At 45.5% G+C, this 26,608-nt stretch overlaps 1 protein-coding gene across 1 annotated transcript in view; it reads left to right on the top strand.

Annotated features, from left to right (window-relative positions):
- The window catches only part of drosha (drosha ribonuclease III), a 79,526-nt gene that overhangs the window by 21,227 nt on the left and 31,691 nt on the right, over positions 1-26,608 (top strand). The window contains exons 17-23 of the mRNA XM_035142155.2: positions 3,874-3,981; positions 10,927-11,065; positions 11,167-11,227; positions 11,592-11,651; positions 14,550-14,649; positions 16,379-16,481; positions 23,152-23,222. Coding sequence (XP_034998046.1) covers positions 3,874-3,981; positions 10,927-11,065; positions 11,167-11,227; positions 11,592-11,651; positions 14,550-14,649; positions 16,379-16,481; positions 23,152-23,222 — 642 coding nt within the window. The remainder of the gene's footprint in view (positions 1-3,873; positions 3,982-10,926; positions 11,066-11,166; positions 11,228-11,591; positions 11,652-14,549; positions 14,650-16,378; positions 16,482-23,151; positions 23,223-26,608) is intronic.

The raw sequence follows: 26,608 nt of genomic DNA, 5'->3' as shown, positions 1-26,608 counted from the left end.
CTGAGCAGCTACTGACACCGGCCTGCTCTTGAGAACAATACAGAAGAAACAGAGGATTTCAGATCCTGCGGGGGGTCAGAGTCCCAGCAAACAGGAACCAGACAACCAACAGCCTCAGAAGTTTTCAATTAATTATTAAAATCATTTCTAAAAGTGACTGAGAGCCAATGCAGTGCAGCTAAGTGCTATGGTCATATTTAATGGTTAATTCGGCCTTATTGCAGCTTATCGTTAGAGTTTTTACCATATTTCCTGTCTGTAATAATTGGGAAGTATAGTCGCCAGGTAATGTGCTAACAGTAAAGTTATGAGCAGATTGTCTGTTGATAACACATTACAATTTCCCGGTTCAACTTTAAACTACTGTTCTGCAAGAAGAAAATTAAGCCACGGTAACAACGTCCCACTGATACACAAGCTCGACCAATCACGAGTCAGTCTCAGCTGTCAACGATGATATTTTACCCATTTTAAATGCATCAAATAACTAACATCAGCGTGATAAGAGCTACCTAAAAGGGCTGAAAACAACTTTGAGAAAAATGTATATTACGTGGCTTTTTAGTGAAGTTCATGTCCCATCTGCTAACATGGAGAAGAGTTCATCCCTGATGATGCAGCCAACCACCAGGGGGCAATCAAGACTCTCTGGCTTCTTGTTTGGCGGAGCTGTCATTTCAACCATCTTTGTTTACAGTCTATTATTGTGACACAGCTACATGCCACACATGACATCCTGTCAGTGGGTCTGAATATAATAAAGTATGTAGAAAAGATGTCCCGAGCTGCAAGCATCTCCAGTGCTCTGCAATTATCCTTTAAGCGTGCACATGCATGCACACAGACGCTCTCCCACTCAGACAGACACAGACCAGTGCTCGCTGCGCAACCACGGCCAGAAACTTGGCGTCTGATCTTTCCACGTGTTGCGTCACTTTACCGTTCAAGTGTCAAAATCCGTGTAAGGAAAGTGGACTCCCACAGAGCCTCAGCAGCCATACCCTTCATTAAGTAATGTCTCAGACCTGACAGTTTATTTATATACAACTGGAGCACCGCTGGCTATGGCAGGAGCACATGTGCCGTTAGCTCCTTCAAGCACTGGTGAGAGGCAAAATAAACCAGGACTTCTTTTTTTTATCGCCACATACTTCACACTGAACGTAATCTGGATCTCAGGGCAGTGGCTGCGAGCATATGAAGCGCACTTTCCCATGCGTGCATTCAGTTTTAGCATGAGCGCTCCTAATGAGACTTGAACCACAGCTCTGAACGTGTTCCCCACTGAAACATACGGAGCTACACTTGTTCGCAGACTCGTGAAAGTGATTAAAATGCACTAGTGTGGTTTATTTCCTAATTCTCTTATTTATTGTCTGTTGCTGTATTTTCTGCCTGTTACTCAGAAAATAATTGGCATCAGCGTTGAGCATCTCTCTCTCTCTCTCTCTCTCTCCCCCCCTGAACACATTCCCTCTCCCTGTGTGCAGTGAGGATAGCCTACAGCTGATACTCGTGCTCACACTCGGAGACGAATGACAGGAAAGTTCTAGCCTCGCAAACCAGACCTCTCTTGCAGCAAGGTCTAGCAAAGAAGGAACCAATCCATAATTGCTGCCCAATTATATTTGCTTCAAGCTGTACTGCTACGACTAATTGGTTCATGAATAATTTCACTTCGAACTCGGCACAACATGTGACACAGACAAGAGATAATGGCAAAACTGACCTATAGTTTCTTGATTCTAAAAGCAGCCGCTCCATTTGGAACAAAATCAGCCCCCTTGTTCCTGACAACGTTCGGCTGCACCAAGGTTATTTCACTTGAAAGGCTCTGTCAAGGACCGGGCTGCACTTTACAGGCAGGGGATGGGATTTATATATTCATCAGTGTTTCATTTCTAATTTTCATGTTTGCACGTGTATGTTGCGTGCGTTTGTTTTCCTGCCTCTTTCTGTCCAAAACATCACGAGGGAAACGCGGCTTGTTTTCTGTGATGTCACAGAGAAATTCAAGTGTGGGTGGGTCTTTACTCACAGCAGCAATGAGGTGCATTTATTTATTTGTCAAATAAATATAAATATATATATGAGAGAGAGAGACAGAGAAAAATATATTAAATCTATGTTGCTCAAGATCTAGTTTAAATTAGAATAAATTAGTTAATTTTATCATTCATCAATTAACAAAAAAAATATTTGACTAAACTCTGAAAAAGTTGTTTTATGGCTTAAAATAATTATATATTGAGTTAAAGTGTAGTTGGAAATTCATGCTTGTAATATTTCATCCAGGGGAATAGAAAGCTCGGCAGCCACTGGTCCGGTTGGACGGCGTCCAAACTGTCCAAACATCATCCGTGACAGTAAATTAGAAATGTCCCACCTTTTAATTACCGGAGTATCAACTCTTTCAAGCCCCCGCCCCACCTTTACACACACACACACACACACACACACACACACACACACACACAGTCTCTCAGGCAGTCATCACAACAGGTCAGGAACAGTGGACACGACCTGGCTCTCAAAGACGCTAACAATGCAATAGGAAGAGCTGGACAAGCCGGAGACACAAATAGGACAATCCTCCGTAGAGCAGAACGTCTCACTTTGGCTCAGACTTCGTGGACCGAGTCCTCTGGAGGATGTGGCGTCATTTTGAGTCTGTGCAGTGGTGATCAGGGGATGAAGCCGTGGTAGCGAGGTCCCACCGAGCTGTCAATCATTAGGGTGTCGCTCCGTTTTTATTGCAAACGATAACTAATTAAAAACCAAACCTGAACATACTTGTAATATTTCAGCCGGGGGAAAAGAAAACTCGGGGCCACTGGTCTGGTTGGACAGTGTCCAAGCTTCCCAAGCGTCATCCGTGACAGTAATTTAGAAATTTCCCACCTTTTAATTACCAGAGTATCAACTCTAACAAGCCCCTGCCCTGCCTCTCCACACAGACACACACACAGACACCACACACAGACACACACAGACACACACAGACACACACTCTCTCTCAGTGATCAGAACAGGTCAGGAGCTGTGGACACGACCAGGCCCTGGCTTTGTTAATTGGCTGCTTAACAAGGCCTGGGGAGTGTGTCACCACGGCCCCTGTGATGGCCCCAGGGCTACGTGGCAGCGCTGCTTGGAGCTCCCGGGCCCCGAGTTCTCCCTCCCCAGCAGCGCTAATTAAAACATGCATGGCTCCCTCCTCTCTCATGTGGTGGCACGGGGTTAATGTGTGTACACCAGCCTTTGCTACAGTTCCTCAGCCGCTCTGACTGGCCGCCTTGATAAGCCTCCACTAATGATTCTGTAGATTGGCTCTCTGACTGTCGGACTCATTTGCTGACCACTGGCGGTTTTCTCTCCCGGCTTCATTCTCGCTTTCCGTGTCGCATTCCCTCGCCGACACCCACGTCCCCCCCTCTCCTTTCCACTTTCCCCTCACTTTGTTGCACTCAAACTTTTTTCTTTTAATATAATATACGAGGGTCACAGGGGGCTGTCAGTGTGTTTGTCCGAATGTAAGTGTGTCAACATGTGGAGATGGGCTTTGATTTGACTGTCCAGACCACGTGTGGATTTCCCTCCTCGCTGTCATTCCCTCTCACAGGGCAGCGATTGGGTTTTTGATTATTTCATCTCTCTGTTGCAGAGCACCACTTAATAAATAATGACTGGCTGATTGATTTCTCCCTCCCTGTTCCCTCCATCAACCGTCTCCCTTTCTTTCTCTCAATCTCTTCATCATGCTTTCTCTCAAAACATGCTCCCCTCTCTCCTCTTTCATATATGTCACAATCCTGATTCTCTGTCTCTTTCTTCCCCTCCCGCCCCTTGTTGCCAAATATTCTCTGTCCTCCACAGCACGCCATGATGCTGCCGGTTCTCACGCATCATATCCGGTACCACCGGTGTCTCATGCACCTGGATAGGCTCATCGGTTACGTCTTCAAGGAACGCTGCCTCCTTCAGGTAAGGCACAGTCATGGCTACCTCTTACTCCCAAAGCGTTGAGCATCTCATAGCCTAAACCAAGCTGCATTATTTAAAGCCCTGAACTTACAGGGTGGATAATGGTAGGCACATCCCCTCGGTTCTTTTTAGGAAGGGTGCAGTCTACAACTGGGTAGATAGTCAGATTTAAAAAAAAAAAGAAAAGCATTTTGTGCCGGGGCTTCTTGTGTGCAGAGATCCAGGGAGGCAGCATTTGCCTCATTACTGTTTCCCGTTCCAGCTCTGCAGGGATAGTTCAGGTAGAAGCAGGGCCTCAGAAGTCAGCTGAGGTAACCCACACAGCGGCCTGAGTCACATCTCTGCAGCGAGCAGCCCGGGTCTGCTGTGAGTTGCGGTGACAGTAGTCAGGACAACAACAGCCTCCACCGTAATGCCAGCTCTCCCTTGTCAGGTCTGCAGCCTCAAGCTGTGTGCTCTTGGAGTAAGCCCCACGGCTGCCTCCAGCAATATTGAAGAGCTGTCATAACCTGATACATTAGAAATCAATGTGTTGTAGCCTATACAGAGTTAAAAAGGGAAAGGATGCATTAAGATCTGCTCAAGGCCCTTTGTGTGAGTGTGTGTGCGTGTGCGTGTGTGTGTGCATGACTGCGCAGCGCTCTGGGTGTGTTTATGTGCGCACATTTTCAGGTATTGATCAATGATTGGCCTTTTGCTTGTCCGTATAATGACGACCTGTCATTATGGGCACTGAAAGGGAAACACTGACCCGCTGCCAGCGGCCGACTTGCTGTGGCCCTCTCACTGAGGAGACGCCCATTTGAGTTTGACATCTCTGTCTCTTGGGGACAAGTTAATGGATTTATCCCCTCCCCTCCTCTTTCTCATTCGGTTCCTTCATCTTCCCCCCCCCCAAAAAAAAGACAGACAAACAAACAAAAGAAAAACGCAATCAGTTTGATCATGACAGCTCACACACACTCACACACACACACGACTCTGCAGTGTGTGTTGCCTGTCTGTCTGCGTCGCAATTCTATCCACTGAGGTGTTAATGCCATGACATTGCTCTTTGTGTGTTGTGTGTTGTGTGTGTGTGTGTGTGTGTGTGTGTGTCTGGGCTGTCAGCAGTTCACCACTACTGGGACTGAAATGGCCGAAGTCGGGAGCCATCATCGCTGGGCTTATAGCCCCCTCCGCATCGACTGCACACACACATCGGTGGCTAATGTCCCACGGTACACACACTTCCTGCCCAGATAGGTTTGGACAGAACGGCTGCGGCGGTGAAATGGTGCCTGTTCAAACAGCCTTCTTCGAGTCAGAGCTCATTTCAGATCCGCCATCACTTCCCATTTGCCTCCTCTCTGATGGGATGATCACATTTAATGAGTTGAATGTTTTCCAGTGGCAGTCTATTCATTGCAAACACGACACATGGCACCACTCTTTGATTGCATTACTATGGATTGAACTCCGATACAAGCTGCGCGTGCTTTGAATTTATTATATTTATGTAGTTGTGTGTATGTGATTTATGAGTTTTAAACTTTTTTCAAGCTAGAAAAGTGGTTGTAAGAACAAAATAGTAATAAAAGTAAATACACAGTAAGTGAATCGTAATGTGCATAAATACAGTTTGACAAAAGGTAATTGAAGACTCAGTGATCATAAAGAGTGGAGGATTATATATGTGGGTTCATATCGGGTGAGTGGAGGGAGGCCTGGTGTTTGAAAGTTGTGAGGAAAAGTTTGCATTAACTTTCAAAGCTTAACTTACTCTACTGCTACAGAAAATGTTTAGGTTGACCAATTTCTTTATTAAATATGGGTGTTTTCTAGTTTTTCATGACCTCCTGTATGTTTTTGCTTTCCCTCTGTACCGTCTAAAGATATTCACCGGACTTCGGTTGCTTAAATTTCACAAAAAAACTGCAAACATTAGGATGTGTGATTGACGGGGGCCAACTCTGGGAACAGTCTTCTGAACCGTTACTGGGTTTAAGTCTCCTTTTTGAGTTCTTTTCCAGGATGATTGACATCGGCCAAGCGTGGAAATATTAATGAGCGTTGGTCGAGCACGGCCATGCAGGAGTTTCCCCTGGAGAATGAGATGATTGCCTCTATGCAACTGCGTGCTGCGAACAGTAAAGGCACTGACAGCATAATATATACCAGTGTTAAGTGTTTTGACATTATCAATTCCAACTGGCACTCCGTCCTGGTGAGCTCGAGCTGTGGTTACTCTTAAAGAAGTATTTTTTCCGCGGAGGAACGGGACTCGGGTGGTCGTCCTCGGTTCGGGACCGTCGAATTGGTTTTTCCGAATGGGGAATCTTTGTTCTCGCCATGAAGAGTAATGAGCTGTGCTCCCGTTGAAGGAAACGATAATTTATTTCCCTTGTTTCATATTTTCCTCAGAAGAGATGAAAGCGGCTGATCATCTGGGAAACCGCAGAGTTTGTACAGAAGCAGTGCTTGTTTCCAGCTCGTTCCCTCTAATGTTTTAATGAAAGAATATATCTGTGAATCAATACTGCAAGAACATATGTCGTAAATTCATAATCACTGTGCCAAACTGCGTCAGTGCGAGCATCATTTGATCCTGAGTGCAGCAACACACCTGTTACTGCATTACCGTGCAGCGATCTGACCGTGGCATGAGGCAACCGACAAACACACAGCCTCTGCCCCCCCCCACCCGGTACCGGTCGAGCAGAGGCCCTTTGAAGCTCCTCTTCTAAGAGCCTCCCCCTTTAAACATTTAACATTTAAAACTTAGGGGGTGGGGTGGGTTTGGAGAGACATGTGTTCATGGTCGCCACATGCTCCCGCATACCCCCACATCCACCAGACCCTCATAATCCCTCCCACCCCCCATCGTTCCATCCCCATTCCTCACTTTTGCCCCATGCTGGCAGAATGAGAGGCATCACAGAGGATCTCAATAATTTAAGTGTACAAGTCCTCGGCCCCGGCTCTGATATCGCATGCTTTTGTTTGTGTGCCTTCATGAATGCGGCTGTGACTCCGTATACAGAGCACCTGGGTATTTTTTATCAGTTTTTTTTATTCATGGCGATGCACGCCCAACCCGGTGATTGAGGTGTCCACCTTTTTTCCACCAGGGCTGGCTTGGATAACATTTCGCAGGCTTTGAATTTATCCAGTGTTTCCTCTAGGAGTTGTTTTAGCAGCCGGGGCAATGCGGCCGTTATGGAGCCTAAGTCTTAAATGCTGCGTATCAGATTTTATATGTCAAGTATATGGCACATATTAATCACACTGGCCATACAGTTGTGATGCCCATAAACTAAATCAACTCAAATTACACATCAGGGGAAATTATTGATGCCAGCACTGACCAATCAGTGATCTGGAACACGACCCAGCACCTGAGGTCGCATCTTGACTGTGATTTATACTTTATGCAGCGGGTTAACAACAGTCCCCCCCCCCCCCAGTGCAGATTTTGATTTATAGTTCAGCTTCGAGTTTCACCAGATGATAGCTCCACGGCCACGGTGAATGGACGTATCGTATGATCAGGCTGTATAATTATATTTCCCACAATAACCGTGTTCTGTGATTTACTGTGATGGATGGCGGTTACTTTCCCGCGGCGTCCACAGGGTTCGTCCATCGCCGCCTTAACCTCCAACGAGTAGTAACATATTTTGGGGGGGGGGGGAGTTCCACGCCAGCTGTAGTGTGGCTACTCCTGTCACTCTCTTAGGCTTGGAAGTTAACACACAGCTGTAAATCCAGCGTCATGTCAACATGCCTGTCGTTATGATTGACCAGTGGACCAAGATAGAAAAGAAAATGTTAACCATGAAATAACTTTCTTTTTGGTGAACGGAGGCCAAAGGAAATGAGTGAATCTTTGGAATCGAGTTCTCCAAAACCCTGCAATTTTGTTTGATGATTATCTTACATTTGCTTCTCACATAAAAAAATCAATTATAGCTGCTTTTAAGAAAACTAATAACATTGGAGATCTCTCGGAGGAAGTTATCCTCACTCCCACAGAGACAAAATCTTTAAACCATTACCTCAAGTGCTCTGTGAATCCAACATAATGACACCTGCAACAAAACTGAGTCAAGAATGAAAGTGACAAAATACTCAGATAACAGTTTGGACTTTTGAATTCTTTCTTTTTGGACCAAAATGACAATGTGCTGACAATAAGAAAAGGTTGTTTTCACATGTTTTATCAGAAATGAACACAGAGGACGATAAGGAAATATTTGGCCTCAGTCCATTCAATCTGTTGTGTGTACCCCTGACCCCTGACTTACTTTACTACACACACTACAAACGTTATATATACATAAACCATCGTGGATGATGCAGTACACAGCGATGACATCGTTGTCTTCAGGGTAGTTTGCTCATCAGTTCCATGAGTGGCTTTCAGTCAAGCCTCTCGCTCTCCACTGAGCGATGATGTTTATTCCTGTTTAGCCAAAAGGAAATTGAGCAGCAGCAGCAGCCGTGTGATCACTGAATCCAAATCCCTGCGATACTTTTAACGGAGTCATTATGTTGACAGGAACAGTTGCAGTTGTCAATCCCCTCCGCAGACCGGGCGCTGAAAGCCAGTGCTGCTGTTGGATGTTTTCCTCAGCTGCGAAGGACCTGCGGTGTTTACAGAACAACTGATGTATTTCGCTTGATACGTCTCCTTTAGACTCCACACTCTGTAGTGCAGGCTGTGTAGTAGGCAGTCATTGACTTGTGTCTGACACAGCACAATGGGGGAGCAGAAATTGGAAACTGACGTGGTGGTGGTGGTTGTTGTTGTTGTTGTTGTTTTCATTTATATTTTGTATCGAACTGTCAACGCGGCGCTGAGAGTTGCTAGATTTGTGCTTGTGTCATGTCAAATTACTAGCTCTTTTCCTCACTCAAACAAACATAAATAAAAAGGCTGTTCCTCTTAACCACAGGAAAGAAATACAGCTGCTGTTGAATTTGTCGTGTCTGTGTTCAAGGCTACAAAGCTGAAGGCCTCTTGAGCAACCATAAATATTGAAACCTCTCTGTTAACGTTTTACATATATATCTCATTGGAGCTTGAAATTGATTTGAAGTTGGCTGAAAGGAGACAAGCATTTTGAAAAGAAAGCCCAAGGGGGAGAGTAGATGGATTTCTTTTTATTTTTTTGGGGGGCTGAGATTAACATTCTCATAATGTAAGATTGATAAAGGCTTGACATATCCTACTGAGCCCTATCTTTCTCCTTTTTTCTTTCCTCAGCGAGTTTTGAGTTCAGCCGCAGCCGTCTTTCCAGGCACAGCAGTTTTTGTCCTCTCTTCAAACAAAGCAGAGTGTTGACTAATGCGCTTCGGTTCCTTCAGGGTTATTTTACCTTAAATTCCCACTTCGGGAAGGTTTGAAAGTTTGAGTCATTAATTTTCATACAAACAACTTTCACCGTGACGAAGAGGCAGCGGGGACATTCGCTGTCTTTCTGTCGTAGCGTCTCCACCTTTCGTTTTGGTTTTTCGAGCCAGTGCCGATCCAAAATCTGTTGGTTTATTAGCTCTGATCAGTGTTACTGTTGAAAATATACTGTCTATTGGCCCTTTTGTGACCAGTAACTTAAGGCTCTGTCGCACCAACCTTCTTTGGTTCAGACCTTCAGACTTTTCAGTTTAGTCCGAACCAAAAATATCAGGTGTGAAAGGTTCCTCGGACCAAGGTCAAGACCGACAGACCAGAATTCAGTCCGACCACAAGAGACGATGTCAATGTGAAGTATAGAGACGACCGGACGTGCGTATGTCAGACAACCTTCAATCAACAATGGAGCAGAGACGTGAGGCTCTGACCTGAACTCAGCAACTGCGGTGTATGTCTGAAAGCCTCTTTTGTGAGTTCCTGTTCCTAACCTGACCACATCTGAATAACCGTGAAGGTGAAGTTATTTAGACCGAGAAATAAATTGCTTCTTTTTTTTTTGTTGCTCTAGATAAGACGACACAATCTCTCCCTGCGTGTTTTTATGTAATTTTCTGCTCAGATTTTTAAATGGAAGCTGCGAAGCGGATGTGCAGAGGTGGGATAACAGACAAGATGCCAAAATAAAGTACTTGTTTTTTGTTTTGAAGAGAGAATTAGTCTCAAATTCAGTCCCTGGCTTCTGTCTCACCTCTTACGCAGCCGGGCCTGTCATGGCGTGAAGTAGCTGTGAATGTTGGATTATCGGATTCAGAAAGTCACAGATGCGGTCGGACACAAGCCTCCCTTATCCCGATGTCAGAAAGGTGCGAGGGGGATTTAGTTGCCGAAGCTAATGGACCGTCCAACGAGCAGTTCAGAGGCCACTTCAGATTTGTTGTCTAGAGTGCGTGTGTTTTACAGAATTGGCCAACAGCCCAAATTTGTATCCATTGTTTTCGCCGCCTGTGTTGCAGAATCGCACTCGCTCGCTTTTTTTCCATGGTGCTCCTCTGTTGCTGTGTCGCTCGTAGCACAGTTCACTGGTTTCTTCAATTGCTCTGGTTTCTTCAATTTCTCAAAACAAAAGAGGAGAGACAACGGCCCAGAAAACTCACAGGGCAACAGGACGTCGCCCTGCATCTCGTGAATGCCTTCTGGGCTGCACTTATACACCCTGTGAATGTTGGATTGCAACAGATCGTTACTGATGACATATTGTCCGATATGAAAATGATATGAATTTTGAATAAAAAGCGACTGCACCTGCTCCAGAAAGTAACTCGCTCTCATTCATCCAGTGTTTAGCGAACGTGAGGCTATTGTTCGCTGTAGGACTTCATAGTGAGATTATTTTACTGAATACGAAACACAGCAAAGGAAGTAAAGTATATTTAGACTCTATTTTCTCCGCTGTAGACACGGGTGAGGTTTGTTGGTCCATAAAAATGGTCCTGTATTGAGAAGTGATAAATTACAGCTGTTTGCTTACCCGCTTCCTCTCTCTCCTCCAGCTGGCCATGACTCACCCCAGTCACCACCTCAACTTCGGCATGAATCCAGACCACGCCCGCAACTCGCTCTCCAACTGTGGCATCCGCCAGCCCAAGTACGGCGACAGGAAGGTCCATCACATGTACATGAGGAAGAAGGGTGGGTGTTTGTGTTTCATTTGTCTCTCTGTCAAATGACCAGTCCAGTCTCTAAGTGTCCCCGACCCTTCAAACCTGCGGATCTCTCTTCTATTTTGTCAGGAATCAACACATTGATTAACATCATGTCTCGTCTGGGGCAGGATGACCCCTCCCCGTCCAGGTAGGCCGCCCGCCGGCACATATCTGTTCATGCCATCACTGACCACGGGAGCAATCAAAGGGACGATTCTTGTGATTAATATACCCGGCAGGCCTGCTGACAAGAAAATTAACTTTAACTGTGCAAGGAAGGGATATCTCGGGGGAAATGAAATGAGCTAATTTTAAGGGCAGTGACTTACTTATTATTGAATGTGAGCTGCTGTTCTTCTCAGAGCACTGATGAGGTGAGCAGCAGCATGTGTGCGCCTCTCTGTGTGTGTGTCTGTGTGTGTGTGTGTGTCTGTTGGCATAAAGTCCGTCTTTCTTGCAACTTCTTCAACTGCCTTCACATCTCCACCTTCCCACCTTCCCTCCCGCCCCAGGATCAATCACAACGAGAGACTGGAGTTCCTGGGCGATGCTGTTGTCGAGTTCCTCACCAGGTGAGAAAGTGCTGGCGCATCTTTGATAGACGCAACCGCTAATTGAAGCCGACTACAACACTCAGCCTTTCTTATCCCCCTCCGCTCCCTCCTCACCCCTCTCTCACTCCGGTTCTCCCCCTCTCATCGTCTACATCTATCTGTGTCTGTCACAACCACGCTCCTCTCCATATTTTGGACTTATTCATAGACAGTGATTTACTGGTAATTGGAAAGGGGATGTAATTTTTTCTTCCCTTCCTACCCCCTCCCTCTAACGGCCTGAAATTTTCCATGACAACTTGCAATTAGCTGTCCAGAGCTGCTGTCTCGAATGCTGACTGTGTTATTGACTCCCAGGTGAGTGCGAGCGTTGCTGCCCGGCACTTATCTGAGCACAGCGCTAATTATATGTAGCCATTATTAATCGCATAGACTACCTGCTAGTGTGTGAGCGAGCTGCCCACCAACCAACTGTACCTCCTCGTTTTCGTTTGAGTGGATGTTATTAGTGGAATATATAAGGGGAAAAAAAGCTGCTTCCTGTGTTTCCACACGGCTTAGCACACTCGCATGTACACACACCGGTTTGCGAAAAAAAAGGGGGAACAGATTTTTATCTGACTTTCATTTGCCCAACAGCATAACTCCTGCGACCAAAATGCAATTTGTAACCATCGATGCTAACACTTCCACAACAGTGAACATTCAGGAGCGGGATTAAACCTTAATAGGAACTGACACAGTGGTACACAGGACACTGCTTCTGCTCCTTATGCGGCGAGAGCAGCCTCACTAAGAAGGTGGTTAGCCTCCGTTTCTCTGGATATCTCCGGGCATGTTTTGCCACGTTCCCTCCTTCTTCCCCCTCTTCCTCGGCCTCCCTCCTTTGATTGTTAGCGTCCGACGAGACATGCTTGGCCTACGCTCTGGCCCTCTGAATTATTTATCAGCCTCTTGTCCAGTTAAATGGGTACAGCAGATCCAGCCAACTGCCTCGTGCAACGCCACTGCACACTGCCCTTGGAGGCTATCTGTGCTTCTGCTGTCTGCTCCTAACACAGGGAGTTAGTGTTGAACATGGGGGGGGGGCACAGGATGATTTTTCTCTTTTATCAGCGTCAGCAAACGATGAGGAAAAACTGCACTTGCAATATTTGTCGTGTATCGTCTGAGAGCGATTAAATATTTCATCCGGGGGTTGGGAAAGATCAGGTAAGTTTTTAAATGAGCAATAATTATTAAAGGCTTGAGAAGGAAAACTAGAAATCCTCCCTGTAGTTGCTACAGGAGCGGATCACATCTGTTTTTGGGTCCGTGAGACATAAAGTTTAAGAATCGCTGCTGCTGCTGCCGAAGATGTAAGGAAAAGCACAATAAATAATGGATGACAGATGAGACTCCGAGCGGCTGCCTGCCACAGCCTCTGTGTTCACTTAACGACCCTCAGATGTAGAGTGTGGTCAGTGAGGGCAATAGTTCACTGCATCTTAAAGAACTACGAACGAGGACACACATCCTGCTCACGTTCAGGTTCATCACTGTTATTGGTGTTATTATTTGAAAAGAAAAACGCATCACTCTCTTTATACTGTCCGTTACTGCAGCTCCTTTTTTCAGCCTCTGTCTGAAACATTTCTGTGAATGCAAAAGTTCTGCAAAGTTGCAAAGTTTGTGGGAAAGTGAACTCCTCCACTCCACAGAAAATACTGGAGCTCCTAAAACTCCTCGTGGAAATCATGAGGTCGTGACATGACATCACGTCTAACTTCATTATAAACTCAAAATGAAGCACAATCAGCAATTTCTTACTTTCTTACGTCACATTTGAACGTTTACGATAACTAGAGTCCTGAATCGGTTCAGGTACCTGCGGGTGGTCAAGGAGGCCATAACCCAGTTGATGTGTGTGTGTGTGTGTGTGTGTGTGTGTGTGTGTGTGTAGCATGTGGGTCTAGTCAGGGGTGATGGTTCAGATGATTTGACTTGGAGATAATAGCGGGTAATGTTGTCTGGTACGGAGCTATGCGGGGTTGGGTTTGCAAAAACGGACCCGTGCAGGACTCGGTGGCACACTCCCTTACAAAGCCACGTTCTGAAAACAGTTGACCAATCATACGAGAGTGGGTCAGCTGACAAACAACAGTACACTGGGCTTCATTGGGAGAAGAGAAAGGAGCTAATAACTCTATAACTCACTAGAGGAAAGAAACACTGAAAACACGTCATCTGTCTCATTTAAGCTTACGGCAAATAAATAAGGTCCCAATCTGCTTCTGAGGAATATGTACAAACTTGTTCTTTGTACCTGGAGGACGGCGTGCGGCCCAGTCAGCCAGTTAGTGTGACTGACACGTTCACCAGCAAAAAAAAAGAGGGACTCTGCTGGAATTATTTCCCATTACTCTCAAGTGTTTTTTATTAATTCCAAGTGCTCTGTTTCCACAGTAAGATCACAATACTCTTGACAAATAGACCTCTCGTGAATTTGGAAAACAGGACGCCACCTGCTCGTCTCTCTTTGCATTGATTAGAAATGACTGAATTAAATGGCCTGTTTTAATTCAAATGAAATCAAATGACACGCAGCGGTTAGGGAGATGCTGGACCGTAATGAAAATGGAACCTGCTCTCTCGGAACCCAGCTGTGGAACCAGCGAAGCGACTGCTTTGGGGGGGGTTCCAGCACAGACCTGGAGAGGCTGGAAATCTCTGGAAAATGGATTAAGTGGTCTTGATAAATTGGGTAAATGCCGGACGAGGGAGAATGACAGAAACGTCTCTTTACATTAAGGTCACATTACTGCTGCTTTTTGAAAAACAATCCTCAGAGAAGAAACTAAGCGATTTATATCGAAAAATAACCATGAAATCTGAGATCCAGTGAGTCTAACCTGTTTTTCATTTCTCTTCCCACAGTGTCCACCTGTACTACCTCTTCCCCAGTTTAGAGGAGGGCGGCCTGGCCACGTACAGAACAGCCATCGTGCAGAACCAGCACCTAGCCATGCTAGCAAAGGTAAACGCCGCTCCTGCACCTCCTAACAACTCCTCCCTCCGCAGGTCAGGACGATGAAAGGTCCGCGAACCGACAGGAGAACCTGTTTGAGACGGTGTTATTGTTTTTGAGGCTCGCTGTTATGACTTCGCTTCCATCTAAGGGGGCGCTGGGGAAAAGTGTAATTTTGTCTTGCTGCCATTCCCACCCCTTTTTCGCCCCTTCAGGTTTGTAATTGGAGATAAAAGGTTGTTGTTTTGGAGGACTAGACCAGTGCAGCTGGGGTCCCAGTGGGCCCCTAGAGGTCTTCCTGAAACACTCTCCAGTTCCTGTTATCCCCTTGCTTCTCTCCCTCCCGCTCGCTGGCAGCACGGTAGAGCCAAGCCGCACTCACTGGCACGTTTGTAAAGAACACAACAATAATCGTCCCGTGATGTGAAGAAAGCAATTAAAAACTTCAATCTTTCATGTTGCTCCCCGCTGAATACAAAGATGCAGCCGCCCGAATCTGCATTAGTGCTGTGTAGCAGTTTGGCTTGTTTCAATTTGCCGCTCGCGGTAAAGTGAGTGTGATACAGTGTTGGACGTTGCCAAGTTGTTTACCAGGCTCCTCTAAAGCCGTCTGCTCAAGAACACTCGCAATTATCTTTCAAAAAAATTATCTTCTGCGAGCAACAGCACAATCCACCACTTCACTCGGAAAGGCTTAAAAGTCAGAACGGGTTCCCTCTGAGTTGGAGTATTTATGAATTGTGATTTAATTTGTGTGTGTGCAATCACGGGAGGTGGGATACCACCAACAGTTAGCAGCCGTAATTAAATAGCACCCTGACTGTTTTTTGGTGGGTAATCATCTGTGGTGCACTGCCAGGGAAGTCAAGTTGGGCTACTTCTGACTTGGCTCAGAGAAACAGTTGGAGAAAGTTTGACTGACCCACACATTAGAGACTTGCAGACTTATTTACATGAAATCCAGACATAGTCACTATTTTTATTGCAGTCGGATTGTGTACATCTTTATTCTCAAGTAGTTTCATCAAACAGATCCACTGAAAGTTCAGTGTAAGAACATCGTAGAAAGAAATGAAACATTTATGAGTGTGTTGAATTTGGTGCAGATCCAAATACAAATCTGTATCTTGTGAATTTAAACGTTTCATAAGGAGACTGTTGGGCCCGGGTGGAGTTATGAGCTCTCTGTTCTATTTGTACATCTGAAAACATTCACAGGTAGACGACAGTATTACAGAGATAAATAGGACATTGGATGTTGTGATAATATTACAAAAGATAATGGAGGTGGACGCTCTGTGGTTTTTTTAGAAAGCGTTTCACCAGTGTAAGAACTGACTTACTTTTCATCGAGAATGAAGGTCAGCCACTCTACCATTTCACAATTTGTCCAGGGATTATCCAGCTCCTGTGTGTGTGTGTGCCTGTGTGATTTTGTGCATGCATGTATGCACATGTGTGAACATTTTCCTTGTGTGCCGGCTTAGTGCATCATGCCACAGCTGGACAACACATGGGCACATCTGTCAGTGCCATGAAATAGAACCTTTTGCAGCAAGGTCGGGCAATCTTTCTTATTTCCCTCGAGTTTTTTCTGCCCTTTTTATCCCCCCTTCTTCTTTTCCGTGGAGAGCCAACGAAAATGTGCAATACCAAAAAATGCTATTACTTTTTAAAGAGGCTATTACCGAGGTGTCGGTGGTGGCACGCTGATATGAATGTGTTTGTCTTTTCACAGAAACTGGAGTTGGATCGCTTCATGCTCTACGCTCACGGACCGGATCTGTGCCGGGAGTCGGACCTGCGACACGCCATGGCCAACTGCTTCGAGGCTCTTATCGGTGAGATTCCCCCACGAGACAAAGATAGAAACCCACGGGGTGATGGTTTGTGCAGGAGACCACGAAGAACAAGAGGAATAAATCTTTGAGTGAACTTGATATGTAAATCCATTTCTGAAAGGACTGATTTACATTCACTGAAAACAAATACTGTCTCTCTGCTCTTATTAGCACAACACAAAAGTGAGTCGGGGCACAACACTCTTTAATGCTACTAGTTTTAGTGAAGTGCTGCTTTGCCGGACTTTGATTTATCTGAAATGCTTTTATGCGTTAAGTGTACCCGCTAACTTCATGAAGCTCGGATATAAAGCGGAATCGTTTAATCGTTTAATTCAGGTTTTTGTGTTAAAGTGTGTAAATAGCTGCAGCGGATTTCCCATTAGGCCGTGGAAACATTACGCAGCTGTATCGATCTCAGGAGATGTGGTTTGACCTCTGGCTGGACAGGCAATCCCCAGAGTGCCGCTCTCCTTTGCCCACACCAAACACATACACAGGCTCGCTATTCATCTTGATAGCGGTTTCAGTGATAGAGTTTGTGCAGTGATTAGGACCCTGTGCTGGAAACCACACACTCACAGCAAAAGTCTCTCTCACACACACACACACACACACACACACACACACACACACACACACACACACACACACACAATCTCTCGGTGGTGACGATCTCCTTCTCTCCATCCAACCCCATGGGCAGCGCTGAGCTAAGCCTCACTCCTGGAGAACTGCAGAGTCGGCAGCTTTCCTCGTCTTATCACCATCTTGATTGAACCAGTTCAGCCATCTCCGCGCTCCCCTGATGATAGATACAGAAAGTGGGTGGCTTTAAAGAGATCTTCCTCGCCTCCCTCTTCCCTGCGCCGAAAACAGCAGCGTGCGACGAGCAGCGGGGGAAAAGTGCTGACTGGCACCACGGCCCCCTGTCGGCCCCGGGGCCCCCGCACTTGTTACGGGTTCATTATCGACAGAGACGGAGTCATAATCTATTCTGTCCCCGTGGCTGTCCCCGCCTCAGTGCTGCTACACATCCAGCGAAGGTAGCGGGGGCCATGACACTGGATGCCTCGCTTCATTCCTTCCTTCCTCCTCACGGTCTCATTTTCTGTCTGAGATTTCAACTTAATAAATGTGATGAATAAACAAGGTTGTCGGATATAAAGGAACCTGTGAGAGAACCGCTGTCAGAGAGTACCCTGTGGTGATGAGTTTTAGATTGCTAACTCAAAGATATCAGCAGCACCCCCCCCCACTCACCAGAGACACACATGCTGAGGGGCAGAGCGCGCACACGTGCACGCACAGTCGAGACATTCAAAGTCACTTGCATTGAGAATGCCGTCTGATGTCGCGTCTCTTCTTTCACAGAGACTTTTGTCATCTTCATTTCAGTTTTTCAGCTCAAACGCCTCCTTTAAGACCTCGCTGTCGAACAGGCTGTCTCCACCCTCCTCCCTCCCCGACTTACCCTTTATGTTCCTTTGCATTCCTCCGTCTCTCTCCCCACCCCCCCCTGTGATCTAGAGTTTGGGTGTTATTAGGTGAACGACGTGCCACGCGGATGATGAGTCATCCTGTCACTCTGTCATCTCCTCCTCCTCGCCCTCCAGCCCCTGTGACAATTCTCTCACTGAACTGAGCATTTTCCACTTGCACGGCAAACGACCGAGCGCTCGCACGTGCCTTCCGATTGGTGCAGGGGGCACACAAACGCTGTCATTTCACCCTCACACGTGCCTCTCTGTCTGACATCAGACGTCAAACCAACACTTTCCCAAAAGCAGCGGGCTCCACATCATCATGCTCTTGCAGATGTGTCGCTGGCTTGTTGTCTAAAGGTACCATCTTCTTTTTTCCTTTTTAACAAGTCGTTCTTTTTTTTTTACCTTCAGCTCGCACATGCGTTGAATTCAAATCTTCCTCTTTTCTAAGACTCCTGTTTTGAAAGCCGCGATTGGAATATGACCCGCTCATAATATTTCCAAGGCCCTGGCAGATAGCTTTAACGGCTTACTATGCATGTTTTCTGACCTTTGTTTTATTTGTTTCTCAGCCACAGTGACCGTTGAACCTGGGCTGTGTTGGAAATGGCAGATAATCTCCTGCTTTGCATGGGCAAAGCTTTCTGTGCACGGAGCCGAGAATGTGTCTATCTGCTAACCCTGAGGCAGGGCCATTCTGCTGCTCGAGACAGAGAGAAAGAAAGGGAGAGAGCCAGAGAGAGAGGAAGAACGGAGGGAGTGAAATAGAGGAATGGAAAGCAAAGGCATCTGCAATGCAAATGGGTGCCCTGCAACCCTGAATAATTCAAAGTGTTGAATGGAAATCTTGCTTTTCTGATCCCCCGTCATTAACTTCTGCCGGAGTGGGCCATTCTCATTTAGGCTCTTTTGGCCTGTGCGCCTTCCATTCTGTACCCCCCCCCCCCTCTCTCTCTCTCTCATCCTCTCCCTCTGTACTTTTGCTCTTGCACACTTTACCTCTTTCGTCTTTAGAAACCACTTCTCCTTCTGCTTATTCATAGAAACTCGGCGCGCCTGTTGCCCTCCCGTTTCCCTCTCAGGTCCTCTCCGCTGATAAGCCACGTCGCTTCCCTCCTACCGAACTGTTTGAAAAGAATTGTGAGAGAATAAGAAAAGAGGCCCCACTCTGTTTTTATGGCCCTAATTTCTCCGTACAGTTGATCGGTGGATTATACGCTGCCAGCAGCCATGGGGGATACAGATGGTGAACCTTTGTGAGGGCCCTCTCTAAGCTCTCCCTATTAAAAGAACGGAGAGAAAGGATTATCTCTCACTTGCTGAATATCAGATTCATACACAATACCGCCGCTGTATTCACTGAACAAGTGCTGCTCCCTTTGTTAATTGCCGTGATGGTAGCAGCAGAAGTGGAGTTGGTTTCTTTGCACGCCCTCTTTTTTTTTTTTTTGTTTCTCCTCCTCAGCCTCTGCTCCGAGCCTCATATTTGGAAAGTAAGATGTTTGATGTGACAATGCACTCAGCCTGTCTTTGTTGCCGCTGCTGTGGTGAAAATTCTATTTTCATGTTTTGGTTTCGTTTATTTTATTTTATTTATTTATTTTGCCTTTTAATATGTTGCTTTCTGTGTCCGTCTGCTGCTTCAGCCCCCATTGAGCCGAGAGGGAGCGGCTTAATATATTATTTGATGGATTAGAGCCTGAGCGTTTTTGAATAATTCATTCTAGGTTATTAATGTGACTGTCAGCCGCTGGTGTTTCATATGCCCCTGACTCTGGGGTTTTATTGGTCACTGAAAGCCCACAGACATTGGAATTCCATTCCTAAACATAACACTGTACAGCCGGCGTGGCCGTCTGAATTAGACTGGTGACAGATGTGGAGATTCATTAGTCGCTGGCCTTCTCTGGCCATGACTGATATTCTCTGCACAGCACTGGATCAAAACTTGGGTTAAAGTTTGTTCTCTGTATTTTCTCTATGTGCTGTGAAGTTTTTTAATTCATCGGTTTAGAGGTTGAACTCGATCTGGTTCAAGTTCACTTTTTATGTCCGGTTCAAATTTAGGAAAACTAAACTGTCTCTCCACTAACTAACTCCCAATTTATTGAGTTATATAGAACACTTAGGTTTAGTTGACTTATCATAAGTTCCCTTGACACAGAAGTCGAAATTAGTTTGAATCTAGAGAAAGACCATATGAAAGATTTAAGAAAACTAGGGTAAGCACAATCATAAAAATTTAATCTGTAATTGTTAAAGGGGTAAATGTAAAACACAAACATGTAGCTCACTTTGCTAATGATTTTATTATATTTTAAATAATAGAAAATATTGTCTGGTTTGTTCTATTTAAATTTTTACATTGTGAGGAAATTATTCTGACATGAGTCTCATTCAGTTTAATTCATTGAGGTCATTTCTTGTTCTGAATGGTGAGAAAAACGTTTAAAAGCTAACACATAACAGTATAATTTAATATATATTTCTATAAATACTAGATTCAGATTCAATAAACTGCAGCTGAACTCGTGTCCCGTGTGTCCTCACGTGTCACAAGGACGACCGGGGAACCCTCAAATCCACCACGATTCTTCATCTACATATCAGGCAGGTCTGTCTCAGCTGTAGGCGTCAGTGGATTGAATTGATCTCTGAGACTGCAGAGTGATTTAGCCTGGGCATGATGCTACTGCAAGATGAGCTGCAGAGAGATGATAGCACAGAACTTTGTGTGGAGCCGGCTGGGCGTCTCTTTGTGGGCCGTGTGTATTCAGGGCGTCAGCTGCAACTTTGCAAGCTGATGGGCTGGACGGTGAAGCTCAGATCTCTGTTTCATGATTGCGGCAAGTTGTGCGATTGATTGAATCGCTTTGGGGCACACTTTTTGCCCGGACAGCCTCCTTGTCAAGAGTGTTCTCACTAGAATTAACTGCATATCTTGGTTTCTTCATCCGTGGGCCCTTTGATTGACACCAAAGGTGTTGCTTTCAGATTTTTAATACCGTTTTAAATCCCTCGAGGCTCTCCTGGTTCCCCCACCCGTCTCCCTGTGCGCTCCCCACCTTCTCCTTCCTCCTGGAAAAAGTTTTGAAAATGTAATAAGAAGCTAAAAGTTTGGGTTTCAACAACTTTGAGGCCTCTGTTCGTGGAACTTTCTGAATTTGCTGTGTCATCAAAACACAAGGAAAACTGCCTCCCGGCCCCACCCACTCCCATGTTAGCCTCAGTGTTCACACGCATGAATGCTTTATGAGTGGGGGGGGGGGGGTTGAAAGACATTGAAAACGTGGTCCTGCGAGGGAGCTCTTATCCTCCCACAGCTGCTCTCCAGAGGAAACATCTGTTACGTAGTAGCGTTTGGAACTGAGGTCCACATTATGGTAAAACCACAAATCTCCGCGCCGGGTCTTAGTGGAAAACATCCTGTGATGAACCACTCCCCCTCCGGAGCCTGCTGCGGTCGGGCCTCAGTGAGACGCCCGCCCCATCACGCCACGATTACAGAGGCCTCGCTCACTGATACACATCTGTGGCGGCGGCGGTGCTGCGTCTGTGGACCCGGAGAGGAGAGTTTAGATTTATGGGTATTGATTTATGGGCTTTTTGTGTTTGGATTTTGAGCGGTCATAAGCAGCGCAGGAAATTACTTTTTTTTGTTTTTGTTTGGTCTAAAAACCTCAGTGGCTGGGACCTTCCAGAATACACAAGCCACTTCCATCCTTTTACCTCTCAACCACATTTTTACATTAGCGATGAGCCTCCAAATGAACGAGCGCCAAAGTTGCTTCTGGGTGAGACGGAGTTGTCAGGCTTAATCAAATTTTAGGAACATTTGGGCAACGGCTGGTTGTAATTTCCCACTCTGTTCAGAAGTAAAGGGCATGCGAGGAAGAAAGGGGGGGGGGGTGCGTGTTTGTGTTTGTCTTTGTGCTACATGGTTTGTTTGGATTTCTTTATGGGTTTTGGCTGTGTAGGCTGCATCTTCATTGTGTGTGTGTATTTGTGTGTGTGCAAATGGCCTGTTAGCCATCTGAAAACAGTTTCCCGCCCCAGATGATGAATCCCTCATATGTTTTTGATGTCATCCATGAAAGCAGTTTGTGCGTTTTCGACTTGCAGCCGCACCGCGCCCCATTTCCACTGGCTCATTTATGCACATAATAAAAACTGCTGCACGATTGTATACCCAATTTGCCAGGTGGTTATTGCTTTCTAAATTGAATGAGCCACCCTAAGTGTGATGGTTCGAACTTGTATGCAGCTTAAAGGGACCATGATAGTTCCACTGATTTGAGTAGAAACAGTAGAAGAGCAAAACAACAAAAACACACAAAGGGAGACTCGACTCGTGCAAATGAGCTGCCGATCGCTGCAGAACGAGCTGGAGATGTTGCATATCAGTCACATCGATGGACACATTTGGGAAACTTGTCTTGGTCTCTGCTTGCTGTGGCAGCAGCAGCAGCAGCTCTCTGCAATCTGGGACCAATTTTCTATTGAATTTCTTTCTTTGTCCCTTGTCTTTTGTGGATGTGTGTGTTTGTGTGCACAACTTGTTTTTCTGTCAGAGTTCAAGTTGAATTCGACACATTCTGTGTTGTGTGTCTGCGCAGATAAGTTATACCCGAGTGTGAACGCGAGTCACAAAGAGGACACTGCACTTTTGTTCACGCTGTGCATGAATGGGTTCGAGCACAAAGTACACAAGTCTGCAAGTGAACCTCTGTGTGTTTGTCAGTATGGAATGCATGTGACACACACTCAAATTTGATGTTTATGTGACCTTGGCTACTTCCATCTCAGTGTGGTGGCTCCATCCCCCCCTCGTCCTCCTCGTCCTCCTCCTCGTCCTCCTCCTCCTCGTCCTCCTGCGCTGTGACAAGGGGGAGGTGGATCTGCACGGGAACCCCGAGGACATTTCACCGTCAAAAAGCAATAAAAATGCACTCCTACTTTTAATAAAGCAATTATAACTCATTGCCGAGTTCAATTAATTTTAAGTTTTCCATTAGGAGGAAAGTCTGGAATTGCCTCAGAATTGCTAGAATTTTTTTACACCAGCAATGCACTGGTGGAGAGTCGTGTTTTTTTTATTATATCCTGAACAATTTCAAGGAATTACTCAACACAGTGTACATACGCTCACTTTATTGTATTGATTTGGTTTCTTCTGCCCCCAGGTGCTGTGTATCTGGAAGGAGGCCTGGACGAAGCCCGGCAGCTTTTTGGTCGACTACTTTTCAACAGCGAGGTAAGTGATAAAAATCATGAACTTTGATTTAATTTCCGCCTTTTGCCGCTTCAGTTTTATCTAGAGAAGTAATATTAACACCAAAGACTAAAGATGGACAACATGACGGCTCCCAAAAACCATCTCGCTCGCCATTAAACCCTGCCTCCTCCATGTTAGCAGATGGAGCACGGACCAAATGGTTTCTGGGTAGTTTTGATCAAACTGATGGATGACCATGTGCTCGTTTCCCTCCAAGTTTGGCTGTAATTAGTTATTTAATTATATAAAACTGGTTTAAACGTCATGATTGACAGATGAGGCTGAGTCTCGAGTGGGACCTGGATACCGCAGCTCTATCACCTCATGATTTCAGAATATAAATGTAGACGCGTCTTCTGCTTTATATAAAGTCTTTGGTCGACACTGATGTGAAGAACACATCAGTCACAGAGTTGAGCCGCAGACACACTCGATGATATATTCCTGTTTTGATCTGTGGATATTTTTTTGCCTGTGTTGTTTCACCAATCTTGTCTCTATTATTCGTGCAGACTGTGTTTAGGCGAAGGGCCACATCTTCCACGATATTGAGGCCTTTCTATCCTTCGAACCTGAGATCTCACATAATCTCACTTTATCCTGCAATACTATTCACGCGCTGTGTGTTGTGTGAACACTCAAATGCACAGTGATGACAAAAAAACAACATTTGGATAAAGCCCCTAGCAGCAGAAACAGGTTGATTTTAGCTTGCTAAATGAACTGGAGGTGCATGTGTGTGTGTCTGTGTGTGTGTGTGTGTGTGTGTTGCGTGCTGCGTGCTTGAATAATTGATGAATGGATCAGTATTTGCATTTATCTTGGCGAGAAATGTTATGAATCAAATAAATGATTGCAGCAGGTCTAGTATGTAGCAGCATAATCGTTTATAATTGGCTATCGAGGGCGTTTGTCAAATATTCGGGCGGCGCCTCCCACACAGCGCCGCACACACACACAGGGAGTTGTATCAAACGTGTCTGATCGGAGTCGGTCGTCTTTGAGAGACCACATCAGAAGCCTCGGGACTTAATCTTTAAAAAACTTCTCGTCTCAAAACAACTGAGGGAAATTATCACTAATTAGGAATCGCCCACCTGAAAGAAATTGCTGAAAGAATTTTAAAAATAAATCGGTAGTCACAAATTAATTCTTTTTAAGGTTGCAGATCAATAATTCAACCTTCTTTTTTTAATTTTTACCTTTTTAATTTGGAGTTTTTCTTTTCCCTTCTCACTGAAAAGGTTTTGTTTGTGTGCAGGTACGAGTCCCTTGTCCTGTGTGGCCAGCGATTGTGTTTTAGTGCTGAGTGTGGAGTATTTGTTTCTGTGTGGAAAGACCGAAACGTCCTTGGGTCTGTTTTATTGTCGTCCTCTGGCCATGACAGCGGTTATCAAATTATAGAGCTGCCCTGATGTGGAGGTCTTCATTTGTGTGTTGAGAGATTTATTTTGATCAGGACCGACTCTCGAGCTGCTGAACAGATGTAGATTTTTTTGGTTTGAATGATGCAGTTTAAATTTCTTACCATAAAGAAAGCGGTGCAGCATCTATCGGAGCAGACGGAGCACAGAGTACATTGTGATTTAAAAAAAAACAAATGGAGTCAACATATGGACGACCAGAAACACGCAAATTTTGTCTTGTGATGCAAAAGAAATCAACAGCATCGATATCCCATGGCTACAAGAGAAACCTGCTGTTCCACGTCGTCTTGATAGTCTCGCTGGTGATGGGACACGGAGCGCAGGTGTACGTTTCATCACTCAGGGAGACAACAGATGAGAGGGAAATTAGCTTCGCTTACGATAGAGTTTCCAGACGGAGCAAAAAAAAAACACAGACAGGTTGTATCAGCTGTAAATTCTATGGAAAACTTAGACAAAGAATAAGATACAAGGCGCAAAAAACCCTCGTTCTTCAATAAAATCATGGTACAATTTATAATAATAACACAAGCTGAATGCCCGAACAAGGACATTCAAGCTCGCAGATGCAGACTAGACAGGAGATAAAGCGTTCAACACTTAAGTAATCACTGAGATCTTAAAATCAATTCTAAATGGAGGCCTGTGAAGCGGATGCCCAAATGGGGGATATGTGATCTATATTCTTTGTTCTACTTAAAAGGGCCTCTTCTTTTAGAGCGTGCGAGCTTTGCAGTGTATGCAAAAAAAAGAAATAAGAGCTAGAACCTTTAGCAAAAAGGAAAGTCAGGATCATCAGATAGGATCTAAATGATAAATGTTGATGTCTTCCGTCTTCCTTGGTACTTTTCCTGTTTCATATCGTGGATGTATTTTAAATGGAAACACATAAAAAAAGCCTTCATATGGAGTGGAAGTCTAAACTCCTCAGGGGGCCTTGGTGGGGGAAACAAGAAAAGAAGGCTCCGCTGCTTCTTACCAAACCGAAGAAGGTCACTCTCCTCCTGCTTTACAAAGAATCCTTTACAGTGAGTAACGGATATTTAAATACAGTGAAGTTAAACCACAGGTTGGGTTGTATAGAATATAGCCCTGGGTGCTGAAGGAGCATTGGCTATGTTGCATGTGACTCAGATGCACAAGAGAAGTGGTTCAAACCAAAGTTGGGTTCCCGTGGTTTGCAAGTTTTCAGAGACGCAGGCCGAGGACTGAAATAGTTTCTCTTCTCACACCCACCCCCCCCATGCTGAATCCTCCTGATGGCTGTTCTGTCACACAAACTGAGAGGAGACAGATGGACACAGACCAGAAAGCCAAACACCAGCCAGGTGGTACGATGGGGGGTGGGGAGCTGCGGGGCAGAGCAGAGACGGTCAGACAGTGTGAGATGCATTTCTATGGTCTGCAGGGTCCGCGTGCATCCGTCTATATTTCTACCTTAACATGTCGGAATGGCTCTTCACACAGCACATTACCAAACTAATGAGATGCTGTGCAAAACTGAAGGACAATGCATTTGTTCTCCGGTATGATATTCCATTCACACACATGGCTGATCAGTCCCGTACCCTCCTCGTCTGTCTGCGGCCTGGTTTCTCTTTCTCGACCTCTTTCCTTTCCTCCCCCCCCCGACACTCCAGGACGTCATTACCCTCACAGATGTTTTTTCGCGCCAGTCCTCTTATGACAAGTCAACGTAAAGGCTCCACAGCTCCGGAGGTAAAATCCAGAATTGACCACCTAAGGCAAAGCATGTGATTTCCACCTCAAGACCCAGCCAGACAAACAGTGGCCCCTTTTTTGTCTTCCCTCCCCCTCTCTCTGTTATTCCCTAATTGGTATGGCATTCATGACTGGAGCGCAACAGTTTTTTTTGTTTTTTTCATCCCCTTGTTTTTCTCTCAACACATCACCTTTGCTGGCACCAGTTCCCAAACA

The sequence above is a fragment of the Hippoglossus stenolepis genome, chromosome 19, assembly GCF_022539355.2.
Source record: "Hippoglossus stenolepis isolate QCI-W04-F060 chromosome 19, HSTE1.2, whole genome shotgun sequence".
Taxonomy (NCBI): Eukaryota; Metazoa; Chordata; class Actinopteri; order Pleuronectiformes; family Pleuronectidae; genus Hippoglossus; species Hippoglossus stenolepis.
The sequence above is the reverse complement of the archived record's forward strand: the minus strand, read 5'-3'. Positions and strand labels throughout refer to the sequence as shown.